At 41.8% G+C, this 17,073-nt stretch overlaps 2 protein-coding genes across 2 annotated transcripts in view; one reads left to right on the top strand and one right to left on the bottom strand.

Annotated features, from left to right (window-relative positions):
* Window positions 1-4,774, top strand: part of sl (small wing phospholipase C gamma 1) — a 105,356-nt gene extending 100,582 nt beyond the window's left edge. Inside the window, exon 32 of the mRNA XM_089579843.1 lies at window positions 1,148-4,774. Coding sequence (XP_089435969.1) covers window positions 1,148-1,178 — 31 coding nt within the window. The 3' untranslated portion in view covers window positions 1,179-4,774. The remainder of the gene's footprint in view (window positions 1-1,147) is intronic.
* A 10,955-nt stretch (window positions 4,775-15,729) lies between these two features.
* On the bottom strand, window positions 15,730-16,971 carry LOC149350730 (uncharacterized). The gene is made up of 3 exons (XM_089579842.1): window positions 16,824-16,971; window positions 16,515-16,569; window positions 15,730-16,419 (listed from the first exon to the last, which is right to left on the bottom strand). The coding sequence occupies exons 1-3, from the start codon at window positions 16,829-16,831 to the stop codon at window positions 15,814-15,816; spliced, it is 669 nt and encodes a 222-aa protein (XP_089435968.1). The 5' UTR covers window positions 16,832-16,971; the 3' UTR covers window positions 15,730-15,813.
* Between the last annotated feature and the right edge of the window lie 102 nt (window positions 16,972-17,073).

Here is a 17,073-nt window from a genome sequence, read left to right as displayed (position 1 = left end):
AAGACAGGCACCAGCACTGAACTACAACTAAGTTGACAATTACAGAGCGACATGCAGCAATGTATATAAAAATACAGAAAAAAAAAACTGGAAGGAAGTTAAAGAACAAGTAGAAAAGCTTGAGGCACAGGCGGAAAGCACTATTCATATCTCCCTTATGATACGTATGTATCAATGTAAGTTATACCATATTTGTGAAGAGCCACTAATACCTTATTCACACAAGTGCTGCTCTTTTTCACAATGTGATATGCTTCACATATTTCACACATTGTCTGTTCATGGTACTTGAAGAATATAGCCACTTCCTGGAATGTCAGAACACATATGCACTTGGCACACAGTGCATGGCAAAGTGGGAGGCAGGGGTGCCTTTTAAGTGATTACTCATGTTCCCATGACCGTTTGATCACACGGTGGCCCATTTGCCGTGTGTAGGTTTGTCTGCATGGCATGATGAGTCCAAACAGGAGATTTTTGCAGGAGCTCATTCCATGGACAGTGCCTCTCAACTAGTGGAGAGTAACAAATTTTTGACCAGAGTGTGTGTCTGTGTTTTGCAGCCAGCTGCCGCCAAAATTCAGTGTTGCACAGAGTACGTCCATTTCAGTCAAGGCAACCATGAAACAGTAGCCCTTACAATTAACTGACATTTGTCTTTGGCCATTAGGCGATTTTTTGAGCAGTAAATGATAGTAGGACATACATTGACATGTATGAGGCTGCTATTTTTTGTGAAGTTTTAGTTGGGTGTCATTGTTGCCACTTCCAAAAGGCTTTGTGCATATGAGTGTGCATGTGTTTTGTGTGCACACGGGTGGCCATTGGCAGGCATGTGAACAGGCGGGCGGACGTGCGCGTGTGCATGTGTGAATGCTTCATCCATCTTGAATTCAATGTTTCTTTGTGCCTTTGCATGTGGCCACGCAGACTGTGATTATGCTCATATGTTTAAAAGAAACTCTTTCTTGTGACCCATACTGTTACTGTTCCACTTCCTGATATTGCCCCCTTGCTTTCTTTATTTTTCTCTTAGATGTCATTTCTTGTTGGGACAATCTCTATCTGAGGGTGCAAAGCGACAGGCACCTAAAAGACAGGTCATCTTTGAGCAAAATTTTCATATCACTTTTTATCGCTGTTGCAGGTTGCAACTGGAAAGATCTCAGCCAGCGTGATCTGCCCATCATATGCCTGTAGCATACAGACGGAATTGAAAACCTGCCATCCAGAGCTTGCTGATAATAGTCTGTATATTTACTTTGTTGAGCATGACTCTTGATGTGATATTTTACACATCAATGCCTTTGAAAAGTAACTGTTTTGGGGTCAATTATGTGTGCTACTCTTGCCAGCCACTCAGCACAGATATTTTGGAGCATTTCATCTTTCGAAAGCTATATGTATATAAAAGTGCTATTTTTGAAGCCAAGTGCATGAACAGAGTGTTAGTTACATGAAGAGGAGGTCACCACAGGAATATTCAGTTGATTATTGTCTTTCTGTAACTGTTGTTTTCTTTGGTACCAAATATTCTTTCAAGTGTTCCATTTTATACGAGATTTGCGTGACTGTGAAAGTTACCGGTGATTGTGCCAAGCTTTTTGTTTCGCAGTTTGTCCATGTGAGTATGCACCCAGTAGATATGCCATATGGGATCTGCACATTGCTTCAACAGCAATGCCAACCAGGTGCAGAAGGAAGCCTGCCTAATGACAGAAAAGGATGCATGTGCCTATGTATGATTGCTGCTTCAGCTAGCACCAATCCTCTTCCTGTGACAGCTATGCTATAAAAGTAAATTCATGGCATGTGCAGCCTTTTCGGTGTGTAGTCAAGCAGCATGCAAGCATTTTTGGAACCTGTATTTCATGTGCAGCTAGTTTTTGTTGTGAAATGACTAGCTTTGCTCTGTGTGGCTGACTTCTGGCAGCCTGATTTTTTGTGTGTGGTGAGCTCTTCAATGAAGTTATGCTTTCGGACTTGTCATTTTACAGACTGTCAGTCAAGTTACTGTAAATTCCACAGTAATGAATTGGAAGCTGATGGCACCAAATCTTCCATGTTTAGGGAGCAAACAGGGCATTTTCTTGCCATTATATACCAAGTGCCATTCGTAGCACCACTTGGACAGTCTTTCAGCATTTGCCTGGGGCCACTTTGAAGAACCTTAAGCATGTGGCATGAGCTTCCATGTAAACATAGACCTCATGTTATATATACCTTTAGTAATGAAAGTTTGGTGCTCATGCAGTTGTTCTATTTGCTGCAGTAGTTCAGCAAACTTCTGGCCGTTAAAGACATAGTATGTGCACGTGCATATTTTGTATGGATTGTACATTTAGGTCTTTTGTATTTAAGTACTTTATAAAATTGATTGTCGGGAAGTCTATACTTAGTATTTGATAGTGTATAATGTCTTGCGCATTGGCTTCCAGAATATCAAAGTGAAAAATTGCACCAAGTTTCTTTTTCTCAAAAGTATTGAAAAATAGAAAGACAAAGGGCTGTTGTATTAGGAGCTGCCATTGTTTTTTTCAGTAAAGAAGGAAATGTAAAAAGCCTAATTGGTTTTGCAGAAAGCACTACAATTGACACTTCACTACAGAGGCATTATTGGTTGTTGGCCAGTGCAGCCTATCTTTTTTTTTATAACACTGTATGGTACTGCATTTCGGTGTTGCATTTGAGTATACTTTGAGAATAGTGTGCATGTTTCAATGGTAAATGTTTCCATCTGAGAGAAAACCTAATCAGCATTAACCTAGCTCATTGATGGCTGTGCCGCTTGTGTTCACCTCTCCACCTTATACATTTTTGTTTCTCATTAAAGTATAATGATAAATTCTGATTACTTACCCTTTCTGTTGCTTTCCATCCTCTTCGATGTTGACGGGCTGGTTGTAATTGCAGTCAGAAAGTCAAGGTATTGAAGATATTAAATGCGTAAACTACTCCCCCCCCCTCCCCCCCTTTTTTTCCCTCGAAGCTTGACCAAATGTGTGTATTTATGTACAACATGGAGAAAGGATTGAATCTAAAATGACTTACTGTTTAATGCTTTCAAGTTGTGTGTGTTGGCAAAGGGCGTGCTACAACTGCACTCACTAACTACCCTGGTTATTTATGCAGGCCATTGTGCTCTATGATAGCTTGCTGTTGATGTTTGTGAGGTGGTTCTGAATTGCCTCATTGTTGTCTAAAGGCCACAGAAGCCATTGAAATGGCATGGAAATGGAAATGAGTCGTGGTCACAGTTGTGTTTCGCATTGCAGTCTACTTTCGCATTTTCATAATGCTGCATTGTGTGACACTACATCAACATGGAGATAATGTGCATGCTGCCTTTAAAAAAGGTTTGCGTAATGTCTACATGTTCTCAAATTTATGAGTATTTGAAACAAGCTGTTTAATCAGTTTGTAAATATTTATGGCGAGGTTATTTAGCGAGTTTTTTTTTATTGCTGACATTTAAGCTTGTAACCGAGGGGCATTTGCCGAGTTCATTGATAAGATTTGTGTGGTTGAAGAAATTGTGATGTGCAATCGAGTTTTACTTAGAAAATGCTTAAAGCTCCTTGTTTGTACAGTGTTGCAATATGTGAAAGGAAATTGTATGTCACTTGTGTGGAGCAGCTAACTATTTTGTGGGCTTGTATTCGTTGTCTCATTGGTAAAGCTTAGTATTGTAGCTTTGCCCCCATCTTGCCTCTTTTTCAGCAGTCTATTAGTGCACATAGTTTTTTTTGTGTGAAATGGAGAAAGGCTATAATATCAGCAAAACCAGTAGGTTTTGCTGAGTGAACATTAAAGGGAGACTGAGGAAAACTCTATCCAGTACTGCTGTTCTCATTAAAAATTGACTCTCTGGCTCTTCCTGGCTCTGTTGACGTTTGTCTGGCAGCAAAGGATGCATATATCGCCCAGAAAATAGGATTTATAAATCTTCTCGCCAGTCAGTTCAAGCTCGTGATGCCTTTACCAAAAAGGGCAGGTTGCATCCGTTTTGCGATGAATGGAAAATGTAGCCTAGCCTCTGGGATCTGCACCCGAAAATCGGTGTTGACGCATGCATTTTACTTGCAAAATCAGCCGGTGGGGGTGACACTTGTATTTTTTTTTTTTTTTTGCAGCTTGTAAAAGCTCTGTTTTCGGTGAGAGTGGTCTCTTTCCCATTAGAACGGGAATGCCCTAATTATACAGGTCAACTTCAATTTATCCTCAGTGTCCCTTTAAGGTATGGCATGCAGATTGCCTCTATGTAAATGCCTTCTAGGGCTGCGCAAATAATTTCTTTAGCAGGCTCCAATACATAGTACTGTAGCATTGCGTTGAATAGGACATGACAAAGAGTTAGTAAAAGCACAGTCCTGCTGGTGTTTCGTCAATGGCAAAACTGAATGTAAATTCTAAGATGATTGTAAAAAATCATGAGCCTGTGTTAGCTGTATAGGCAAGATAGTTTAAATTATGCAGCGGTTAAAGAATACTCAAAACATCATTTAGGTACTTATGTTCACAACTGCATTTAATCAATCAGATTGTGGTCCTTTGCAATTTCTTCATCAATTTACTGTTCACACAGCCCTGATAGTCTCAGACACTTTTGATAGTAACTAGGAGCTATACCCTTCATGCTTGCCTATCTTTTGACCAGTCCTATGCCACTTAATTTTTCATGTGTGTCATCAGAGGTATTTATTTTGCACTTGTTACTGCATGGCAATCTCTAGTATGTGGTATGATGTAATAAAATGATCTGTCTTGTGTCAAATCCTCCTTTCTTGTAGACATGTAATGTGATGGTGTTGTAATCGAATCCAGGAGTTCTATTATTTACTAGCACGATCCCACATGCTTTATACTTGTTCTTGAAGCATGCGATAATTTCAAAACTTGGATTTTAGACTTAAGTTCAAGGTGCAGGAGAAAACTTTTCACTTATACAATGAAACTGCCTTGTAGTTTTTCAGATCTAAAGGATACTGCATTCTTTTTTTTTTTTTTCATTTGTGCCCTAGTGCAAGCCAGTGATCTAAAAACCATTTTTAAGGTTCAGGGTTACTCCAGTGTTGTGATACACATACATTTTTGTTCAAATTCCAGTGATGTAAAATTGGTTGTTGTACGCAATTAACTGGTTTGAGTAAACTCTAATTAATGTTTTAAGTAATTAAGAAACCATGATTATTTATTTACTTTATTTATTTAGTACATACTGCAGACCCTTTTCAGGATCCAAGCAGGACAGGCATATATTGTTAAAACTCAAAAGATACAGAACACAATGAAAAGAAATATACATAAAAATGAGCAGACAAATTTTGCGAAACTGTTACGATGCCATAACATGGTTCCAATCGGATATTGTCCGCGGAAAAAACGAATATTTAAAAGTCAGTTTTCGCAAAATACGGTGTCAATGAGTGAATGTGATGATGTCGGGTATAACGTGTGGTTAGAGGAGATGTGTACTGTGAAGGATCCAAAGCAAACTTATGGTTAAGTAAAGGATAAAGAAACTCGAGGCGATACTTTCGTCTTCGCGTTTCAAGTGTTTCAATATTGTTAGCCGCCATGAGGTCAGTGGGGGAGTCGGTGATTTTAAATTTGCAATAGATAAACCTAACAGCTTTTCTTTGAACCCTTTCTAATTTATATATGTTAAGTTTAGTAAATGGGTCCCAAACAACCGAAGCATACTCAAGCTTTGGCCTGATGTAAGTGTTATACGTCAGCAGTTTTACATGAGAAGGTGAATTTCTTAGCTTATGCCTCAGAAAACATAGCTTTTTAAATGCAGAGGAGCATATGTTATTTATATGTGAGTTCCAGGAAAGATTGCTTGTGATTGTTACACCTAGATATTTGTAGCTATTAACCTGCTCTGGTGTTGATGATCCGAGTGTATACACGTAGTTAATCGGGGTCTTTTTATGTGTTATTTGCATCGAAACTGTTTTTTCAGTGTTAAGAACCATGGAAAACTCACTGCACCAATCAAGAACATTTCGAAGACACTGGTCAAGTTCGATTTGATCGTTAGTACACGTAATTTGACGGAAAACGACACAATCATCAGCAAACAAGCGAATATGAGTTCCTGGAGTAACCACATTAACAATATCATTGATGTAGATCTGAAAAAGCAAAGGCCCTAAGACGCTTCCTTGGGGCACCCCAGAGGTGACCGGGAGACAACTGGAGCTGCACCCATCGACTGAAACAAATTGCACTCTATTCGTGAGGTAATCTTGAATCCACGATATTAAAATGTCTCGAAGATTAATGTTTTTTAGTTTTTGAATGAGTTTTCTGTGGTGAACTTTATCAAATGCTTTGCTGAAATCCATAAATATGGTGTCTATTTGATCATTCATATCCAGTGTTTTAACAAAAGTATGTACTATTGTAACTAATTGTGTTATTGTAGAATAGCCCTTTCTAAACCCATGCTGAAAGTCGCTTAATATGGAGTGTTCTTCAAGAAATTTGTTAATATGTTTAGCAATAATATGTTCGAGCATTTTACAGCATGCGGAAGTTAAAGAAATAGGACGATAATTTTGTAGTAATGTGCAGTCACCCTTTTTAAAGATGGGAATAACTCTAGCAGTCTTCCATTCAACCGGAAGTTTTGATGACAGCAGAGATTTTTTAAACAACACAAAAAGAAACTTTGCAATTATTTCGGCATAGCGTCGCAAAAATACATTTGGTAAATTGTCGGGACCAGAAGTTTTAGGTTTCAATTCTAAAAGCAAAGCAAATACACCAGGGAGGCTAACAAAGTCAACCTCCGATACAGGAAAATATGACGCGCTTTGTACACTTTGTATACCTGCTTCAGAGAATACGCTGTGAAAAAAGGAATTAAAATGGCGTGCAATGTCAATCGGATCAGTCAATGTATCTCCCTCCGCTGTTATTTTTTAGATATGTTTCTTGCTGTCACTCAGGAAGTTCCAAAATTTACTTGGGTCATTTTTAACAAAACTGAGTAACGTTGTGTTAAAGTACAAGTCTTTTGGCTCACGAACCGCACGTTCGAGATTATTTTTAAGCGTTTCAATTTGACTTAACTGGCGGTTATTTTTCTTATATCCTTTTAGTTTTCGCTTCAGTTCAATAATCTTCCGCGTCATCCAAGTTGTGCGTTTGTGAACTTTTTTGCGTTTATTTGGAACGAAGGCATTTAGACAATATTGACACATTTCGACGAATCGCTCCCACAGCTTGCAGACATCATCATTTTCATCGAAACTCGATAAACAAGTTTCCATATGTTCAATCACTGCAGCATCATCAGCCCTAGAATAATCCTTGAAAGAACGTACGTGACTGGCTTTTTTGTTGTGGTAAGGGGACTTAACCTATCGATACGCTTACCAGGTGATGGTCTGAAATGCCTGTTTCGACCGATACAGTATGCATAGAATATTGACGGCTAGCAAAAACTAGGTCTAGTTTTATATTATATTGTACAGCAGGGCCCCTGATTTGTTCTAAGTTGGTTGACAAGCTCTTGAGCACAATCCACAGTTTATACTATGTTCATTTTTTGTTTATCCAAAATAGTTTCAAACTTAAGTTTCCAGAAAGTGATGTACGCTCACTTTCGCCAAAGCTTGTTTCATGCATAAAAGCATGTTGAACTACTATTTGCACTAGTGGCCAGGAAACGTTTGCTTCTTGAAAACTTGCACCTTTCTTAACCTAGTTTAGTGAGCATAGATGTGTAAAATAGATCATGAACTTGTCATTGCACTCCTTTCTGATGGGTGTGTTTAGGGGAGCCTAGGGTGAAGGCAGATACGCTATCCTGCCATCCCCCTCTACGCCATCCTGCAGCGATGGCGTAAAGGTGGAGTATCCGCCTTGCATGCAAAGAGGATCGGGGTTCGAGTCATGGTGCTGCACGATGCTCCGCCGGATTTGGAAAAAAAACAAAAAACTCCGCGTGTCGATGGAATTGCATAACCAGGCCTGGGGTGTGGCCCGATCTTGGTGACCAGAACTGACAACGCATTCCCTCGCCAGAACAGGATTTGGCCACCCTGGCGTAGTACTTGGCCACAACCTTCTACGTGCAAACCAATTAACCCTCGGCCCTGAGTCCCCATTGGCTGCGGAGCAACTGACCGAGGCGGCGGTCAGACCTGTGACGCAGCGCAGGGTGCTAAGAATCTCTGGCTCCGGATAGGCTGCCATTGGAAACTGAATCTGGCAACATTTAACGCTAGAACCTCATCCAGTGAGGCTAGCCTAGCAGTGCTGTTCGAGGAACTAGCGGATGTTAAATGGGAGGTCATGGGGCTTAGTGAGGTTGGGAGGACAGACAGATCAGGCATTTACAGCACTAAAGGGCGAGCATGTACTGTGCTATCATGGATTAGTGGACAGACGAGAACTAGGAGTGGGGTTCCTCATCAATCGGGATATAGCAGGCAACATAGAGGAGTTTTATAGTATTAACGAGAGGGTGGCAGCTATTGTAATTAGGCTCAATAAGAGGTATAATTAAGCTGAAGGTGGTGTAGGCCTACGCACCTACATCCAGCCATGATGATCAGATCGTTGAAAGCTTCTACGAAGACGTGAAATCGGCAGTGAACAAAGTAAAATCGTAGTACACTGTACTGACGGGCAACTTCAATACGAATAGTAGGCAAGAAGCAGGCCAGAGACCAGCAGTAGGCGACTATGGCATAGGTTCTAGGAATAGCAGAGAAGAGGTATTAGTAGAGTGCACAGATAAAAAAAATTTACGGATCACAAATACCTTCTTCCACAAACGAGAGAACAGGAAGTAGACGTGGAAGAGCCCCAATGGTGAGACTAAAAATGAAACAGACTTCATACTATGCGCTCACCCTGGCATCATGCAGGATGTAGAGGTCCTCGGATCCTCGGAAAGGTGCGTTGTAGCGACCACAGAATGGTAAGGCCTCGAATAAGCCTAGATTTGAAGAGGGAACGGAAGAAACTAGTGAAGTGGAAAGCAGAGAGATTCAGTATTTCGCTGCGGAACAGATATTCGGCTTTAACTGAGGAAGACTATCTTAATGTTCAAACAATGAACGATAACCTCATATCTATCATTACGGAGTGTGCCACAGAAGTAGGCGGTGGGATGGTTCAACAGGATACTGGCGAGTTATCTCGGGAGACGAAAGATCTGATTAAAAATGCCAAAGCATGAGAGTGTGTAACCCTGCAGACAAAATACAACTAGCAGAGTTATCAAAGTTAATAAGTGCAAGGTAGCCAACATAAGGAAGCTTAATATGGAGAGAATCGAGCATGCTCTTAAGGACGGAGGTAGCCTAAAAGCAGTGAAGAGGAAACTAGGCATAGGTAAAAACCAGATGTATGCGTTAAGAGACAAAGAGGGCAATGTCATTAGCAATATGGATAAGATAGTTAAAGTAGCCGAAGAGTTCTGCATAAATCTATTCCATAGTCAATGTAATCAGGACGTAAATGAGATTGGCAGTATCACATAGCAATGGGACATCCCGCCAGTAACAAAAGAGGAAGTAAAGAAAGCCTTGGGAGCAATGCAAAGGGGGAAAGCAGCTGGTGAGGATAAGGTAACAGCAGATCGTTGAAGGAAGGAGGGGAGATTGTGCTAGGAAAACTAGCCACCCCATATACACAATGCCAGAAGCTTGGAAGAACTGTAACATACTAACATAATCTTAATCCATAAAAAAGGAGATGTCAAGGACTTGAAAAATTAGACTTATCAGCTTGCTGTCTGTTGCCTATAAGGTAATCGCTAATAGAATTGGGACAACCTTAGACATCAGTCAAACAAATGATCAGGCAGGCTTTCGTAAAGGATACTTGACAATAGTCCATATTCGCACACTCAATCAGCTGATAGAGAAATATGCAGAATATAACCAATCCCGAGAAAGCATTTCACTCGGTCGAAACCTCGGCTGTAATGCAGGCATTGCAGAATCGGGGTGTAGAAGAGCCTTATGCAAAAAAAAAACGAAGATATCTATAAGGGCTGCACAGCTACCACAGTGAGAGGGAAATAACTAGAATAATAAGAATGGGGTGGAACGCATATGGCAGGTTTTCTCGGATCATGAATGGCAGTTTACCAATATCCCTCAAGAGAAAAGTATTCAACAAATAGTTGTGTCTTACCGGTACTCACCTAGAGGGCAGAAACATGAAGGCTAACGAAAAGGGTTTAGCTTAAGTTGAGGACAATGTAGAGGGCTATGGAAACCCTGTTCTTTGCCAGCTGCAGCTGGCAAAGGACAGGGTTAATTGGAGAGACATTTTTCTTGCTCAGGGGGAAGGAACAGGGGAGCTACGGCATCCCCCTCACCCTCTTCATCATCAGCCCGACTACGCCCACTGCAGGGCAAAGGCCTTTCCCCATGTCTCTCCAATTAACCCTGTCCTTTGACAGCTGCAACATCATCATCAGCCCAACTACACCCACTGCAGGGCAAAGGCCTTTCCCATGTCTCTCCAATTAACCCTGTCCTTTGCCACCTGCAGTCGGGCTGATGATGATGAGGGTGAGGGGATGCCACAGCTCCCCTGTTCCTTCCCCCTGAGCGAGAAATTTTCCGTGGAAATAATTTTGTTTCATATGTTCCAATTTTGGAACACTTGCAAGTTAAAGGTTGAGGGAAAGCCCGCCACTAAATTTTAAAAACAGGCTCTTTGAGGTATATGATATTAACTGCACAATAATGCCTGTGTTGGCGTACATCAGAAAGCAGGTGAATCACGCCAGCTGTAATGTGATAATTTCTAATAGCTGACTTTTTAACTGTTATAGTTAGAGGTTACAGTTACGAATTCACGACACTCTGCCATAAGAGGTTATTTGTCACCTGATAATTAAAAAGACATCTGCGAGAAGCAGTTACGCTTTCTGTGTGCATAATTTTCCTTGCATAGCAAGTTTTGTGGTGAGCTGTTAGACGGCAACAGTTGCCTGCAAGATGGGTATACAAATGTCAATGATGCGTCATTTCATTCAGACTCTGCCTAGAATCGTTTTGCAGGCTGTTCCTGGCGGTCATCGTAATCAACTTTCAATGCATTATCTCAACGCATTATGATGGACCCATAAAGGGTCCACCATCCCCATGCTAATTCATCCTAAAATGCAAGTTGTCACCTAAATGAGGTATGCATAATTTGGGTTCCCCTGTAGTCAGGGAAAACTGGAGTGGGAAAATGCCGCTTTCATGTGAGGGCCACACCCACCCCCTATGGAAGTGTATAATGGCAGTTGCCCACCCTGCTAGTTATTATAGGTCACCTGTGTTCTGATGTTCGCCAATAGTGTCCTCCTGTGCCACAAAAACCATCTTAACACCTCAGAATGCCTGTTTTTAAAAATTAGAGGCTGACTTAGCTGCAACACCCAGATTAGGTTATGCAAAGCAGCAATCTTGGAAGACTTCACAGTGTGCCTTTTTCCTGCGCAGTTCTTGGAAAAGTAGTCGGATGGAAAGTAAGTATTCCAATATTTCCGACTGTGAGTAGGCTGCAGCACTATTGCATCTTTTTAGAAACGTTATAGAGTGAAAGGGATGGCAGGGGGGTTAACCAGAAGGGTTTTCTGGTTGGCTACTCTGCGCTGGAGGAAATGTAGGGGGATACAAAAGGGAAAGAGGGAAGGTATGAGGAGTACATTCACAGTCTCTCGCACAAGCACGACGCCCTCGGGTATCAAAACAGCGCTTTGTAGGCTTTGAGGGTCATGGTTTGTTGTGGCCACGGTCTGAGGAAGAACTACATTGTATGCATGTTTTAATAGAAGGATATTTGTTACAGAAATGGAAAAGGCTGATGCATCATATGCTGCACTCATTGATAGCACATAGAGTTCAAGGACAAGCCTACAAGCTGCTGTGCATGAGAGGAGCATGGCTGATCACCTTGATTGCACATAAGTAATTGGACATTGATGCCTAGCATGACTGCTCATACTACTGCTAAATGGGCGAGTTGGTAGTACATGCCTGAGGGTAACAGCGCAAAAGATCGGGACAATCGAGGAAGGAACACAGGCCGACCAAAAACCGCAACCACGAACCACACTTGACTCAAACCACAAGACTAATCATAAGCTTGAACCAAAAGTCAGTAGAAATTAACCTCGATGATACATGCTTTATACTTAAGGGTTGAACTTTTTGGTTGTTTTTTTAAAAATGCTGTGAAATTTTTTTTGTATTTAAGAACGTAGTGTTTTTTTTTTTGGCGAATTTAATTGCCTTGGAAGAATTTTTTTTCTGTGACATAAGTGACACTCCTGCGTGGTCAAAAGTCGCATCTAATTTGCCTTAGGTTGTTTGTTAATAATAGCAGAATGTACCAGCAACTAATGTGCAAATGATCAAGTTTACAGCAATAGTTTCAACATAGAATGCTATCGCCACAGGAAATAACAGTCTATGAGTTAAATGAGCAGGCCGCAAGATAAAAACGTATATAGAAGTTAATGTCTAAAAACTAGGCTGCGTGAAAACTAAATAAAGGAGAATAAAAATACAGTGAAAGCAACAGGCAAGCAGCACACACATACACACTTACCTTGCTCAGGCAAGTGGCATTGGCCGTGTCTGTCTAGTCATTTTCATGGCGGAATAATAATTTGGCTGCGGAAAATGCAAGTGTATTTCATGCTTGCGACACGCTGCTCACTCCTTCACTCATTGAATGAACTGTGAGAGCAGCAAATACTTCGGAAAAACTGAGCTTCAGTTTGGAAACAAAGAAAACATGACCCCAGTAGAAATCCACAAGGAGCCAGAGGGACTCAGATTATGCGGTCCACATGTTGGCATTGTGACGGAAGTGCCACTGAACCACTGTAGAAGCCAGAAAATTGCACTTTTTCAGAGATGCTTGTGCATGGTTTCTGTGTTGGCAGTGGCTGGTATAGTTACAGATGTTATCAGTGCCCTTAAATGCGATGAAAAAAAACCCCTTAACAAAGTAATGGCTCTTAAGAGGCGATGACAGTCTGTTAGCAGCAGGCTCTATGCTAGAAGATGAAACTTGATGAGCCGAGGGAGGAGACTCTCTGTGTACATCCGGAGTGTCTAAAGTAGAGGAGCAATGCTGCAATGCTTGAACACCCATGACTGAGCTATTTAATCCGATAATTCCTTTGTCTTGCTGGGCTCCTAGTTTCTGCACTTTGCCGATTCTCTCTCAGTACTAGTTGCAGCTCATGCTCTGTAGCCAGCAAGCTGTGCCATACACCTCTATGATAGTGACCTTTTTCGGTTAGAATTGAATTTCAAAAAATAAATTCTGCACAAATTTATCACGTTTCTTTTTTTTATTTAAAACCAATAACTGCAATCCCTATTTAAAGTTGAGGAAATGATAATGTGCAGATCATCACGTACATTCTTTTGCAAATCAGCTACTGATTAAACGTGGCTGTTGCGAGCCTTTGGCTTGCTTGTTTTCCAGCAAACATCCACTTCTGGGGCCTTTGTATGTATTTTAAGCAATGCAGTGTTCCTTCAACTCGAGACAGCTTGCAGCCTTCATGGAGGGCCTGGGATAGCACATAATAGGTTGCGCAGGACATGTTGTGCATGTTTCTTTTAAAAGTAGCCGAAATAGCTTTGCTTATTGGAGTGCCACAGTTGTGAAGGGTATCCCAATTACGAGAAAACGCCTTTTTTTTACTCTCTTGGAGTACTGCGACTTGCCATTGTTTGAAAGATCAGTAGAAAATGTTTCAGTTTCAGTTCTCTACTAGGTGGTGCTCTTGTGTATCTATGCAAGGCATGACATGCTTCTGAGAAGAAAGGAAAGGTTGAGACCAAGAGAGGAGTTAACGATGGAGCACTCAGTGTTTCCTGGCTGTTGGATACTTCAGCACATATAGTCTCCTCCTGCACTACAACACTTCAGCACAAATTGTGCGTGGCTTTTACATTTCTCAGTATTGTTTAAAAAGTATCTTTAAGCCTGCACTGTCTTACGACTAAAACAATTATGAATATATTCACTTGCAAGATGCTAGTGAACATGCATGTTTCTGCCACACAAGAATTGGCTGTAGATGATGCAGATTTGAGCTAGGAGGCAAATTTCGGGAAGTAATGGTTATCCCTTAAGTATGCGACACTTCAAGTGTGCTGTTGATGCCAGTATTGAATGCCTGCTTGTTTCATGTGCTACCCAGTACCAAAGTGCATCCAAAAGGCACTGCGAAAAAACTGCCGACGATTACGTTACTTCCTAATGCGAAATTTGAGCGCAGCTCATCAGCTGTTTCAGCTTTTCGATAGACTGAGGCCAAGGATTCGAGCAAGACAAGTGTGTACAATTACAGACAACTTGTTATTTTTCACACATATTCCTTCTTCAAGAAACACTCCACTAACAGTACTTGACTGTCATGAAGGAAGCTTTGTGGACGGAGAAATAGATGGATATATGCTCGACTTGCTGCACCAACGCCTGGTCTCAAAGATGAGGTCTACGCAAGTATTTCGTGAGGTTGTCACAGCTGTGGGAGCCGTTACGAGCGAGAGGAACGGGATGTTCTCCCGCATAAGTGGTAGGAAATTCCTGCTTGTCTTTATATCTACGTTAAAGTCCCCACCCACCCTGCCACCCTGGCAGGTGGCAGCGTTTCTGGCACAATGTTGTCAATGCCAAAGCATGCAGCACACATCTGTCACTACCGCCACGCCACATAGCTTAAAGCACGAATGAGGTGTCCACTGTTCCAAGAGGGCAGTTATGCACCTTCCCTCTGGTTCAGGTGTCCACCGAGATGTGTGAGACAGATACTGCGCATTTCCTTTCCTCAAAAAAATACCGAAAACACTTTGGAAATTCTAAAGTGTGCTTGGCGAAAGCCTGTGGTCAATCCACTGCCGCTTCCCCGAACCGTTTGGCGCAGAATCACTGGGCCGCTTCGGAAACATGCGTCTCACTCACTCGACTGCAATGAGACGGCTGGCGAAGGAGCGGCGTAGCTGCCACTGCCGACGCATGCGCGCTTGTTCTACCGCTACTGTGTGACGTCACGGTTGCTATGCACAGCTGCGCCAGTTGCTAAGGAGGGGAGGAGGTTGCGCTTTTACTTTCTCCTTTCCAAGCCCCACTCCATTGCTTTCGCAGCTTAAAGGGTGTCCACTGCTGGTTACAACGGACAACGGCGACGCCGTGAAACGCAGAAACGGGCGCCTAAGAGCTGTGCTCTAAAACTGTACTACTACCCAGCTGTGCCCTTCATCATCAGGCAATAGAGCCACAAGGGAGATTTGAATGAAAATGACTGCCTTCAGAGTGCATTGCATATATTTTACCAGCTGCAAAGTAATAAGACAACAAATGGAACTTGTCACTTCATTGTGTGTGAGAAGATGCTTTAAGTGCAGTACTTACTATGCGAGTACACACACAAATATGGTGCCTGTGAATATTTAGTATGTATTTTACATTTCATATGTACAGTGTAGTCTTGCCAGCAAAAAATGAATTGTGCAAAAAATGCAGACTTTGATGCCAACTTCACGTAAAATCTGCTTGTTGCAACTATAATTTGAGGTGCCACTTAATGAACTAGAGTATCTATAGCTGCACACGGCCAAACTTAATTGCCAGTTATGACAGCACATTTTTTATAATGAAACTTAAGTGCGAATAGGGTCGTTTTTCATGAAGTAAAAAATGTGAGCAAGAAACACTGCCCTAGAGCAGAAGAAATAACAAAAGTTCTTTTAATGACCATCTTATCTGCACTAACATACATAAGCAGCTGGAAATGCAAACCGACCTAGTGGTTGTCTAGCTCTCAAGCACATCAACGCCGTCAAAGCCAACCAAGACATTATAAAAGGACACAACGCGAAAGCGCTCCTCAACTACCACAAACCTTCGCCACCCATTTCTGACACGCAAATTGCCAAAAAAATTCCTTATTGAGAAATATTTGCTTTCTGGCACAACCTCTAATGCTCCAGGTTTAAAACTTTCTTTTCTTCGCAGTCCAGGTACTGTACTCTGGAAGACGAAACAAAACATTTGCTTTGACTTGTTATAGTAGATGCGAAGTGGTGTGTGTCTTAACAAATAAAGACATGTAAGCATGTACATGCCAATGACAGATGCAAAAACTCCCTTCTGAGCAGTTGATGGGCTCCAAATGGGCTTTTGGGAAAGCTCTGGCCACAAATTGAAATAACTGACGCCGACGTAGCAGGCGCTGCTGGCTACAATGCCTGTAGCTGTGATGCTAGCTAAAAGCATGTAATTGTGCAGGCCACCCGTGTACACAAGTTGATCCAGAGTGGGATTCAGACCATCGTAACGAGCGTATGCTTCGGGTGTCCTCTGTCGGAATAGGTTCCACCAAGTGCTTGCTTCTCGTTTTGTGCCATGTAATACCGACTGCTGCAAAAATGACCAAAATGAGCAAATCAGTACGTACTTTAACGTCAATGATAAATGTAGCCGGAAATGCACTGCAAACTATAATTCTGGCTTACGTAGTAGCTTGGCTTCAGCAGCCGCAACCTTTTCCCCGCAGCCAGCAAGCACCGGCTGGAACAAAAAAAAAAAAAGGATAATTAAACAACAAGTCCTTAGCCATTGCTCCAACGCGTATTTCCGCAACCTCCGTAGTGTCAAGGCTCGGTTATTTCACCACATCGAGTGGTGGCAATAATTTGCAGCTATGACTACGGAAGGAAGCCATAGCTCATGATGCAATTTGTTGGAACTTCTACAGCAGTTCTTGGCATGCCATATCTGCATCAAGAAATTTTAACAACAGCCCATGCGATTTCACTTCGCACCTTAACATTCTTGATTTGGAGCTCAGCACATGCTTCCCAGACCGCCACCACCGCGCCTCCGCCGAATTCCGCGGATTGAATTGGATTGGATTTGACGCGGATTGGTACTCCCAAGCAATCCTAACAATATAAGTGTTTTACAAACTAAAGCCATGCTAAAGCCCCTCTACCATGTTCCTTCCTCCATGCCCTCTACCATAATTCTAGTTGCTTTTATAGTTCACTGTACTATAGACATATTTCATCAGCC

Source organism: Amblyomma mixtum, chromosome 3 (genome assembly GCF_055824585.1).
Source record: "Amblyomma mixtum isolate Tamu chromosome 3, ASM5582458v1, whole genome shotgun sequence".
NCBI classification, from domain to species: domain Eukaryota; kingdom Metazoa; phylum Arthropoda; class Arachnida; order Ixodida; family Ixodidae; genus Amblyomma; species Amblyomma mixtum.
The sequence above is the reverse complement of the archived record's forward strand: the minus strand, read 5'-3'. Positions and strand labels throughout refer to the sequence as shown.

Bases quoted from the DNA above. Each gene is read 5' to 3' on its own strand.
- LOC149350730 (XM_089579842.1), bottom strand. The intron at 16,420-16,514 runs GTAAGCCAGAAT...TCATTTTTGCAG, and splicing joins TGCTGAAGCCAAGCTACTAC to CAGTCGGTATTACATGGCAC.